The sequence below is a fragment of the Watersipora subatra genome, chromosome 4 (genome assembly GCF_963576615.1).
Source record: "Watersipora subatra chromosome 4, tzWatSuba1.1, whole genome shotgun sequence".
NCBI lineage: Eukaryota > Metazoa > Bryozoa > Gymnolaemata > Cheilostomatida > Watersiporidae > Watersipora > Watersipora subatra.
In genome coordinates, this window is record NC_088711.1 from 13,330,498 (window position 1) to 13,342,999 (window position 12,502).

The window sequence follows — 12,502 nt, forward strand, 5'->3', positions numbered from 1 at the left end:
TCTTTTAAGACTGGGTCGGACTGAAGGTCGATCAGTTCGAGCTGCAGCTCCTCTGGAGCTGTTTCGGGGTCTTGTGACAGGGGACAGGCCACCAACTGAAGTGACTTGTCAATTTTTTCAAAATCAGAAAACCGACGGCAGAATTCTCCGTGCAGCGCATCTAATGACTCGCTGTATTTTTTCACTTTTGCGCCGGCCTCTTTCAGCGTGGCTAGTGTGGGAAAATGTGTGAACGACTTATTTAAAATTTGCCTAGAGAATAAAACCAGCTTGGATTTGAAGGCTTTCACGTTTTTGTACATGTCCTGCACAAACTGATCCTTCCCCTGTAGTTTCATGTTGAGCTCATTCATGTGTGAAAATACGTCCGCAGCAAACGCAAAGTCACACAGCCAGCACTTGTTGCTCAGCTCTGGAAATTCGTCAGCCTTTCCCTGTAACTCCAAAAATGCACCAATCTCCTCTTTGAGCTCCCACACTCGTTGAAACACTTTGCCCAAACTTGACCAGCGGACTCTGGAGTGATAAAGCAGGTATTGGTGATCCGCATCAGTTTCCTATAGAAACGTAATGAACTGACGGTGCTGAAGTTCCCTTGCGCGAATAAAGTTGACGAGTTTCACGGCAGGATTCACAACATGATTCAGCTGTAATACCGATTTACGTAAAGATTCCTGGTGGATGATGCAGTGGAGAAAAATAACATCCTGGTCAGGATTTTCATCTTTTACTTTATTCTGGATTCTCCTCAGCAGGCCAACGTTTTTCCTTGTTAAATTCGGAGATCCATCTGTGGTGACGTTGATAAGTTTACTCCAAGGGAGCTTCCAATTTTCGATGACAGCGGACACCCGGTCATACAAGTCTTCTCCCCGTGTTTGTCCTTTCAGAGACTCCATTGTCAAAAACTCCTCCGTTATTTCAAGTGTCGTTAATCCCTCGGATAAAAAAGAGGAGCTGAGCAGTGTCTTTAACATCGTTGCTTTCATCCAGTGCTAATGAATATAACGTGAATGACTCCGCCTTTTTATTTAAGTTGCTGGTGATATCTTTATCTATTAGTTCCACACGGCGAGTCACTGTCCTGCGCAATAAACTGATTTTTTCAAATTTGTCTTTGCTCTCTGGGCACAAGACACTTGCTGTCTCCACTATACATTCTTTTAAAAACTCGCCTTCAGACAGAGGCTTGCTGGCCTCTGCCAGTTTGAATGAAAGCATAAAACTGGCCTTGGTACTTGACTCCTGAATGGCAGTTTGGCGGTGAAAAAAGTTTTGTCGAGCCTGTAAATTAGCCGCCAACTTCTGAGCAGTAGCTTCCCGTTCTTTCGTTGATAGCTTGCTAGCATAGTTAGCATGCTTTGTAGTAAAGTGACGGCTAATATTATATTCTTTAAAAATCGCCACAGTTTCGTGACATATCAGGCATACAGCAGACGATCGGTGTTCAGTGAAAAAATGTTTAGTTGTCCACTCCTTATTGAACACTCGACATTCTCTGTCCACTTTCCTTTTCTTAGGTCCGCTCATCTTTACACAAGGACTGAGGGGTCAAAAAGCAAACGTGGAGTACCGTAATATGCGGAACCTCAACAAAGTCGATGTATCTAGAGTGCGCGATCTAGTGGGAACACATTAGAATTGCAGGGAAAATACAACATTAAACCATAACTGTCACGAACAACTTTTATCGTATTTACTAGGTAAATCAGACACGCTGATTCCGATTTTGCACTCAAAATAAAGATTAGGCCATTAACCTTCAAAGTCATTTAGGCTTTTTTAAAGCGTTTCAATATCCGTTTCAAAAACAACACAATCGGCATTACAAGCTCCGCCCATTTAGAATTACAAGTCCGATTTAGAATAATAGGATGGGTGTCTTAAAACACATTACTATCTAAATCCAGCCTGTAAAATAATTTCATTTTTTATGAAAGGTATATAAACTATTTAAAATTGCTCGTAGCTTGTTACATGACGTTTAAATGGGCTGAACGCCGAGAAAAATGAGCTCAAAAAGCGCGGTTTTATTACAAGCTAGCGTTGTTATCGCGCTTTTTAAAATATGCAATGCTAAATAGCTTATCTACCTTTCAAAACAGACTGATATTATTTTTAAGGCTGAATTTAGATATTGATGGATTTTAAAACACCCATCTCTATTATTCTAAATCGGTCTAAACATCCCTACGTAACTTCTGTTCCTAAAAAGCTAGGTTATGTCAAGTATTTATGGACGGAGTGTGTTATGGCGATCGTGTTGTTTTCGAGACCGATATTAAAACGCTGTAAAAAAGCCTTCACTACTCTGAAAGTAAGTAGACTAATCTTTATTTTGAGTGCAAAATTGGAATCAGCATGTCTGATTTACCTAGTAAATACAATAAAAGTTGTTCGTGACAGTTATGGTTTAACAAAGTTTATTTATTTAATTTCTTCAAGTTCGGCGGGCTGGATTAAAAAGTTTAACGGGCCGCATGTGTCCCCCAGGCCGTAGTTTGCCCATGCCTGTTCTAAATGATTGAGAATTGAAAATGATTGAAAAAGTGTAGATGCAAAATCTTATTTTATATATAAATTGTATCTGTAAATATTAAGATATGCAATGACATAACTAGTAAATATATATTTTACAAACTGACCTAACTTGCTTCAGAAGTGACAAAAATCTTTAATTATAACCAAAAATAAATTATTCTGTCCAAACTAACCTCCACAAACAACAACCTGCATGTAAAGACTAAAGCACTAACCGTCAGTAGAGTGTTGCAAAGCATTTGAAGGGGTGGATAGGGAAACACCCCTTGCAGACGCTATCTCCTCCAGTTGGCTCAACATCTCATCTATCAGCGGCCTTTCTCGAGGATCAATCTGAAATGCTTGCTCTGCAATGTTACACACGCAATAGGAACAACTTAGTTGTAGCATTTATCTTCACCCAATGAACAAAGCTTCATATAATGCCAGGTACAATAGTTCCTGATATCGTAATATACCACCGTTAGCATAATATACTATCATATTAGCATAATATAACATTATTAGCTGAAAATAGTACCATTAGCATAGTCTATCTGACTCAAACAGTTACAACTGATAAGACAGTGTGATACGCAAGCACCATTACCTCCACTATTTCTACTGCTACTACTACTGCTGCTACTGCTACTACCGCTGCTACTACTACTGCTACTAGTACTGCTGTTACTACTACTGCTGTTGCTACTACTACTGCTACTGCAACTGTTACTACTATTGCTGCTACTACTGTTACTACTACTGCTATTGCTACTATTACTGCTGTTACTACTACTACTACTACTGCTACTACTACTACTACTTCTGTTACTACTATTGCCGCTATTACTGCTACTACTACTGTTACTTTTACTGCTATTGCTACTACTACTGCTGTTACTACTGATGCTGCTACTACTGTTACTACTGCTACTATTACTACTACTACCTAATCAGACAGTAAAGAGGATAGTCAAAACTATTAGTGTAGCTCTGGAAAACAGCCATCTAAAGCAGTTGATTTGAGAAACTCAAGCTATTTACATTGCAAGTCAAGCTGATTTAGAAGCCAATATCCGATTGGTCAGACAAAACTACTGTAATTCAACACCTAGAATATAGAAACTGTAAGCATACCGGTAAGACTTACAATAGTTTACAGTGAACCGAATTAAACTATTGATCTAAGACTGTGAACAGCTTCACATGTCTGATTCACAACTCATCCTTATACTTTCACGTTTTGCTCTAGAATACAGAACTAACTATGTAACTAGGGCAACAGATCTATTGATTCTTATAGCAATGTAACTAGGGAAACAGATCTATTGATTCTTATAGCAATGTAACTAGGGAAACAGATCTATTGATTCTTGTAGCAATGTAACTAGGGTAACAGATCTATTGATTCCTATAGCAATGTAACTAGGACAACAGATCTATGAATTCTTATAGCAATGTAACTAGGGCAACAGATCTATTGATTCCTATAGCAATGTAACTAGGGCAACAGATCTATTGATTCCTATAGCAATGTAACTAGGGAAACAGATCTATTGATTCTTATAGCAATGTAACTAGGGCAACAGATCTATTGATTCTTATAGCAATGTAGCTAGGGCAACAGATCTATCGACTCCTACAGCAAGTAACATGTAACTAGCAAGTAACATAATAAAGTTGAACTCAAACGAAATTTGTTAGCTAAAAACTTACGAATCAATTGATGAAATATTGTGTACTCTCTATCAAACTCTGGAATAGTGTACTTGGCATTGATGATTCGCAGTTTGGCTGAATCCTCGTATGGGTGGGTCATGAAACACATCTGGTAGAGTACGCAGCCGAGTGCCCAGATGTCCTGAGCCTCAGTAATTGGGAAGTTCTGATATAAATCAAGCATCTCAGGAGTTCTGTACATGGGTGTCGTATGCTTGGCGATCTACATACATATAGCACATACATGAAAACTGGCCAATGTACCAGTTAGCTTAACAATTGGTTATCTGGTACACAGGCTGTCTTATACCAGAACTGTACAAGAACTAGGTACAAGAACTGGCTATGCTCGGTGATGAGACAGCCTATGTACCAGTTAGCTTAAGAACAGCTAGCTAGTGAATGTTATCTTTTAAACTGAATGAAATATAGTAACTTCAGCCAGCATCATTTGCACTTCAATTGGCGTAAAAGAATAAAAATCAAGCACATACTTCTTCCTCTACAAGGCCTCGCTCATTGGCAGACCAGCTGATATCAGGGTAGTAGCACTTGGTAGTAGCGCTACCAAAGTCACACAATTTGACTGTACCATCCCCAGCCAGAAGAAGGTTTTCCAACTGCAAGACAGACCGGTAAGTTAGCGATGAGAGTTGCCACCCTTGTTCAGAGCAATGAGCTATGGAATAGCTGGCCTGCTCCGAAAGACACAATATTCTTCCTTCCACATGCATATATAATATACCTTACATGTATATCTCGTTAGAACTAAGTGCAACACTATCCTCTAGAAGAACGAAAGGCAAATATTATAGGCAAAAAAAAAGTAATATTGAAGAGATCGGTACTTAATTAAGTGGAGGTTTTATCTATGGGTGCATAGATAATTCTATGTGATATAAGATTTTCAAAGGAATCCATTGCTTCAAACAAAAGTTGATTGCACCATCAGATTCTATTCTGATATAATGACGTTTTGTAGATTAGAAATTGAAAACCCAGAAGTTACTATCAATTACTGACAAATTTAAATGTTAAATACATATGAAAATGCTGTCCAGTTATACTCTTTAGGACACGATGCGTAGTTGCAAACAAAACGTTTTTTTTAACCGGTTCTTCTAGAAAAATACATATTCACATCTGATTTTCAATGAATAGAAACCGCGTCAGCAGCAGTTCTAACTGACAATACTTTACGGTGATACCACAAAACTCAAATGAAAATCTAATTAAGATTTGCCAAACCAGAGTGTACTGGAGACCATAGGAACTAGGAATACTTTACCACTGTATCAACATTGGCAAACTTTACACAAGACCAATGTTTCAGCAGTGGTGTTTGTCTTCCTATAGATGAGGCCATTGCAACATCCTCCTGTACTTAAATATAAAAACAAAGAAGTGAACAGACTCCGGAGTGTCTCCCAAGTAGCTAGATGCTTGTTATGCATTATTGTCTTGCTATTGCAGCCAGACCAACTAGTTCATTAGATTACTTTCAGGGGTTAAAAATGCATACCATAATTTGGTAACAGATTGTTAAATTTTAATTTAATGATTCACCATATTACCCCTCAGACTACTTGGATAAGCTGAGTGTCAATCATAATCCAGTGAACTATTAGACTATAGCTTACTTATGATGCAACAAAGGCTCTAACTCGTTAACACTCTTTAGAAAACCACCTCATGCTCTCAGAATGAGAAATTACGTGTGTAAAAAGTCCTGCATATTTGTGGTGAAGTGAACCTTTGGGCTAAAGAGTAAACTGATTCAGACAATTACTAATATTAAGTGTATAGCTAGGCTACATGCATTTCACACAAGATAGCTAAATTCTCAACATCCCTAACAAGTTAGCTGATGGCAATGAATGACAGGTGTCAGCATACCCCCAGTCGCTACTCCACCATACTTATTAAGCAGCCTTTGCAAATACAGGCGTCAACTGAATCAATTTTATCAAGATGGAAGCTTTGGTTTGGTTCACTACAGTCACCCATACACTTCATCAAAACCCTAGCTAATTCTACTGCATTGCTTGATGAACTATTAAGAAAAGCTTCCAACTTTACAAAAGCCACCGATATGGACTTACGGGTCTAATTAACTCAATTGCACAGACTTTAGTCCTGCTGTCATATAACTCAGCCTAAGAGACAAGGATTCTATATCTGGGGATCACCAGGCAAACCAATCCAGCTGAATGTTGTAAACTTTTTTCTTGCAGCAAAAACTTACAAAGCTTATTAGTGTTATTAATCCGTTTTATTAGAAGAACAATATAAAGGCCTGAAAGGTTGAGAGCAGCTAACGATTCATATTAGCATAAATTAATGGCAGATTATGTAATATACATACAATAGCATTAGTGAAGAGGAACCATTATATATTTGACTAACACTAACTGATGCACCGTAATTTTAATCACAACTGAATAAAACCTAATAATTTGACTTATTTCTGACACTAAAACAAACCTTTAGATTGAATGTCCAGCGCACTTCTAAACTCGTGTAACCCTCCCTAACCTCAATAGCACTGAATAAACACATGTTTATGACATGCACTTACAAGTGACAGCTGTTTACTGGTATTATTTTGTTTTCTTGTCAAAAACGTAAAAGGTTCACTTGTGGCAATGTCTAGACACCAAATATAAGGTTTTCGCATATTAAACTTCTGTAAAAAGTCTTTCATTCTTTAAAGTTGAACTCTGCTATGTCTAATAGATTACATTTCTCCTTATTTCAAAAGCAAACCTTCTCAGAATACAGCATACACTAAATGTATCTGCACTTTCACTTGAACCAGAAATCATGGTGACCAAGATACCTATATGTAGTTGTGAAATACACTAGGGGAAGGCTTCAACCAACCTTCATGTCCCTGTGTATAATAGGCATTTGCCTGTTGTGCATATGCTGTACAGACTTGCAGACTTGATAGAAGAGCTGTAGCACCTGGTCGGGAGGCAAAGCCCGTCCCCTCTTGTTATACAGCTCCACGATGCTGGCTGTTAATGACATATATCAGGGCACCATCATGTTGCGGTAACAGATGGCATTAAATTGAATTCATAGCAAACTACATTGCATCATAATCCACTAGACGCTCTTGCAGTTAGTAAATTATGTTACTTTGGCCAAGATAAATGCTCAGGATAGCGCTAGATACTAGAGCCTGATATGAACTATCAACTGCCGAAATGTGTAACCTGATAAGCTATCTCGATGCCACCTCCCCTCACTCATCAGTATCAGTGCACCGGCAATACAATCTCACCTATCTCTAGTTATTCAACTTTCCATCGGCTACTATACCCACACACAACTGCTACATAAATTGTAATTAACTGAATTTCTACTTACAAGGACACAGTTCAGTTAGCAATAAATACTCAGTCTGGCCATGACCCGATTCGCTTTGTCCAATCGAGGCAGCTGACACAAATTGAAGAATATTTGGATGGCCGGATAAGCGTTTCTATAGAATATTGATGATTGAGGAACACAACCAGATAGATAATTGCCTGCGAGGAGTGGGAAGCTTGTAAGAGCAATCAATAGAAGCTGACTTATTGACAAGCAATAGCGGCAGCAAGTGAACGGCAGCGAGTGAATGAACTTGAATAGAAAAATGAAGTTCAGTAAAGTACTACACATTATCATCATTTGTGAGCAAGACTCATCTTAATTGACAACACAAACATTCGCACTAAGCAGCATTGCATTACCTATACATACATGTATGTAGGGAGGGCACGATTAATATTATATATAGGGAGGTCATGAATAATATCATATATAGAGAGGGCATGAATAATATTACATGTAGGGAGGGTATGATTAATATGAGGGCATTAAGGAGGGCATGATTAATATTATATATAGGAAGGGCAGACTAATATTATATATAGGGAGAGCATGATTAATATAATATATAGGGAGAGCATGATTAATATAATATATAGGGAGGGCATGATTAATATTATATCTAGGTAGGGCAGATTAATATTATATATAGGTAGGTCATGAATAATATCATATATAGGGAGGGCATGATTAATATTATATCTAGGTAGGGCAGATTAATATTATATATAGGGAGGTCATGAATAATATCATATATAGGGAGGGCATGATTAATATTATATCTAGGTAGGGCAGATTAATATTACATATAAGGAGGGCATGATTAATATTATATATAGGGAAGGCATGATTAATATAATATATAGGGAAGACATGATTAATATTATATGTAGGGAGGGCATGATTAATATTAGCAAAGGATACCAGGAAGCGTATTTCCTGAACAATGGCTTTGTCCTTCTCGTCATCATTGGCGAGTAACCTCTGCAACATATGAACATATGACAAGTTCTGAAGTCATCAGAGAGCAACCTCTGCAACATATGAACATATGACAAGTTCTGAAGTCATCAGAGAGCAACCTCTGCAACATATGAACATATGACAAGTTCTGAACTCATCAGAGAGCAACCTCTGCAACATATGAACATATGACAAGTTCTAGAGTCATCAGAGAGCAACCTCTGCAGCATATGGCCAGACAAGTTTTAGACAGTCATCGTTAGTACCAGTCTGTGCTGCCCCACATCCGCTCCTGAGTCTGCCATGATCTAATGGTAGTGTTACTAAGTATGTGAGGAAACTAACACCAAAACAAAAGCATCTGTTTTAAATATCTAAAATCTAAATACATTGATAAGCTAAATAGATCAATGATGCTTGCACTGCATTAGGAAAGTGAGTTAAATAGAAAAAACAGCCTATAATGAAACAAACAAACATGCCGAATGTCCTGTTTGCAAGTTAGGCACAAATTATAAGTTGTCCAAAATCTATTGCAGTAACATTTAAAAAAGGAACAGAGGAGAGAATCTGACCGGCTGACAATTTGGCAGCAAGTTTTACTGGCGGTTTCGCATGAAACTTGCAGAACTATCAAATGAAAATTGCAAAGTCAGTTAGAAAATTTGTTTAACCATGACTGAGTGAAGCAGCAAAATGGTAACCCAAGCCTCTTTTTCACGAACAGATACGTGCATGGTGAGAATTCTGGGACAAGCGTGTAAATGCAACCCACTAAACGGGTGGTCACACGAGAGCCGAACGAACTAAATGACGCAAAACGACGGCGGTGTCAGTTGTAAACTGTTCGGCCGAAAACATTTCTGGGCGAAACGAACCATTTCGGACCTGCTCGGAATTTCGTAGCCGAACCCCTGCTTTTATTGGCTGGTTAAAATTTTAGTGAGCACGCGTCATATTTTTCCTTATGTGTGAGCAAAGTTAAAAAAGACATGGGACGATTTTTTCATTTTGTTAATTTTACAACATGAAGCAGTTTACGACAACTGGTCACCCGGACTACATAAAAAAAGATGACGTCATTTACAATATCTGGTCCTTCATTTCGAACGAAATGAGAGCACAAAACTATATAGAAGTCGTTGGTAAATAAGTAAAATAAGTAAAAGGCGTCATCCATTGCCACATGATGATATATTGTAAAAGGATTGTGCCGGGTTTTACTCAGGCACAATTTAGCTTGTGATTGTGTTGCATAAATGTAAGATGTTGCGCTTAAGTGTTGCATAAATGTAAGAAAATGAGTGTGGTTTGCTTCCGTGTAGAATAGAAGTAGATATGTAGAAGTAATGTGTCATACTCATCCTGATGAAGAATCGTTGACTGATTTATTTATGTAAAACCACAGAAGGCCTACTATGATAAAGACTGTTTTTGTCTGTTATGTACTCAGCATAGAAAAACATTCATATGTTAACAAAAAATATAATTTTGTTGATGGGAAGGGTTGGCAAAATCTTAGTATCAAGTGATTGGTTTTGAGCAGCTGATAGATCTTCTGATAAGTCTGCTGCGTAATTATAATTAATAATTGTTCATCAAAAGTTTTTTGTTTACAATAGAAATATTCAGCTCAAATACATAAAAACTACCAATAAAACAGTGTCCTGTCTCCATGCATATGGTATCTAGGGAGTGAAGTGACTTCGGATGCCGTGTGACATGTAGCTTAGCCGACCGAGCCAAAACAACCTCCGAACCTAAGTCAGTTCGGCCATCGTGGTCACACGATGGCCGAATGGTTAGGTGACTTACGCCGTGGTCACACGGCTTAAGTCACCTAGCAGAACACATTGCAAGCTTCAACCTATGATATCTTTAGCTTATCACATAATGACCCACTAAGGCAGACCTGTATTGTCATACCTAATCAAATGACTCAGTTGGTACAGCTGTTATTAGCATCATCAACAAACTGTTTATAGAGCAAACGTAATTACTTAAATCACATTGATTACCAGGTATAAGAGCCATAGCATAATCAGCATAAAGCCGAGGAGTAGACATACCTTGAGAGCATACTCTTTGTTAGTAGTCACATCTTGAGCAACATACACAAATGCAAAACCACCTGCAATATGACAAACAACAGTATGAGCAGATTAAATAAACAAGGTTTATTTTGACTAATGATCCACAGCATGAACAGGTAGACACAAACTATTTTAGATATAGCAAGATGTCTAGTTAGCTTGATGGGAGCCACCCAAACGATGCTCATAAACATACAAGAAAAATTAGCGCTAAACAAAAGCATCTGATTAGGATGATCCGTGCCATGAAGTGGCCAATTGCAATATACAAAGCCTTGTATTCCATACTTTTGATAAGTGTAATGCAAAACTATCCAAAATATACACTTGCAATCATCATGCAAAATTATTTAGTGTAGTTCTACAACGATGGCACAGCTTAATGGAATGATTGCCTAGAGGCATTATAATCTATTAACTTGTGATCACAGGCCTAACACTACAGTACAGAGTAAAAAAACTACAACAAATAGGTGTGAATACAGAGAAATTTTAATAAAAGCATTTGATAAAAACTAACAAAATCTTGAGAACATTGTAAAACGACCGTGCGTGACTAGTCATGGGCAACAGATTTAACATCTAATTCCACAATCATGCAAATTTGTTTTCAGCAACTAAGCTTTTTCTAATTATAAAATAAACGGAAAAATAAAAATATTTGTGTAATAAGTATTGGCAATGGCAAAAAACTATATTTTCATAACTTAATATACTCGTGGTTACATTTACTCTTCAAATGCAGACATTCATTAAGAGAAAGTCGTAATTATATAAACATGACTCACAATTCACAAAATTAAAAAGTTGTAGTAGTACAGAAATATGCTGACTATCTAAAAGAATTTACTGTTAGAGGAATGACTGTTAAGATACTGTGAAAATTACTGTTAGAGAACTCAGATTCGAACATGAACTGAGGCTGTTGCCTTTGTGATAGAGAACTTCACTGAGTCCTACTAATAGTGATTATAACCGATTCAGATCAAAGCCGCAAAAACACAGGTACTCAATTATTAGTGTGTAGTGATTAACTCATAATGTGCTTGGGCCTAGCAAATACTTTTATTCATCAGCTTGTCCTTTGGATAATTCCTTCATGCCACACCACAATTATTTAAGCTGGTGATAATAGCAACGATAACAAAAAAAAGTTCCTGTTTTAGCTTGCAAATAAGCTAAAAAGAATCCACCCAATAACTGCATGTTGCCAAAACTTACACTTGCAGAATAATGTACGCAAGCAATGGTAAGTAATTGTTTACCTTCAGCGATCACTTTTTTAATTCGTAATCTTTGACTTCCCACTTCAACTAGCTGACCAACAAAATCATTGTCTTCCTTAGCACCACCAGTGCCAAACATACCAAGTGCATTTTTAAAAAAATCGGTCATTTTTCAGTATGGCCCATAAATAAACAGCAACGAATAGGCGAGAAAATTTCCATCGGCAGAAGCTTACACACGGAGGAGGCCTGACTGTCGCAAATATAGCCAAGGTTTCAGGAGAATTGTTGCGGAATCCTTCAAAAATCGTAGCATTTGGTGAAAAATATCAATGACACGTCGTGTACAATAAAGCTGACAACTTCCAAGCAGAACCGAGTGCACCAACATTGATACAGGGTGAAACGTAGTTAATGTGAATTCAGATAATTGCTGTGATAACTTTGAAGCTTCCACTTTCATTAGTTGCACCATCCGAAGAAAGGTGATGTAGTTATGCACCAAGTTTGTGTGGACAAAGCAAGATGAGATCACGAACACGTGTATCCATAGCGTATTTAAGGCCCATTTAAGGAAGTCTTGAGCAACAACTTGGCGGTTAA

General features: G+C 37.7%; 1 protein-coding gene across 2 annotated transcripts in view; it reads right to left on the reverse strand.

The window, feature by feature from the left end:
• Nucleotides 1-12,105, reverse strand: part of LOC137395307 (cyclin-G-associated kinase-like) — a 35,879-nt gene extending 23,774 nt beyond the window's left edge. The window contains exons 1-8 of one of the 2 annotated variants that reach the window (XM_068082201.1): nucleotides 11,939-12,105; nucleotides 10,650-10,711; nucleotides 8,542-8,601; nucleotides 7,615-7,729; nucleotides 7,123-7,259; nucleotides 4,734-4,859; nucleotides 4,237-4,462; nucleotides 2,757-2,888 (exon numbers count right to left, since the gene is read on the reverse strand). In XM_068082201.1, coding sequence (XP_067938302.1) covers nucleotides 2,757-2,888; nucleotides 4,237-4,462; nucleotides 4,734-4,859; nucleotides 7,123-7,259; nucleotides 7,615-7,729; nucleotides 8,542-8,601; nucleotides 10,650-10,711; nucleotides 11,939-12,068 — 988 coding nt within the window. In that variant the 5' untranslated portion in view covers nucleotides 12,069-12,105. The remainder of the gene's footprint in view (nucleotides 1-2,756; nucleotides 2,889-4,236; nucleotides 4,463-4,733; nucleotides 4,860-7,122; nucleotides 7,260-7,614; nucleotides 7,730-8,541; nucleotides 8,602-10,649; nucleotides 10,712-11,938) is intronic. The other variant, XM_068082200.1, reaches the window with a different exon arrangement.
• Nucleotides 12,106-12,502: the final 397 nt, after the last annotated feature.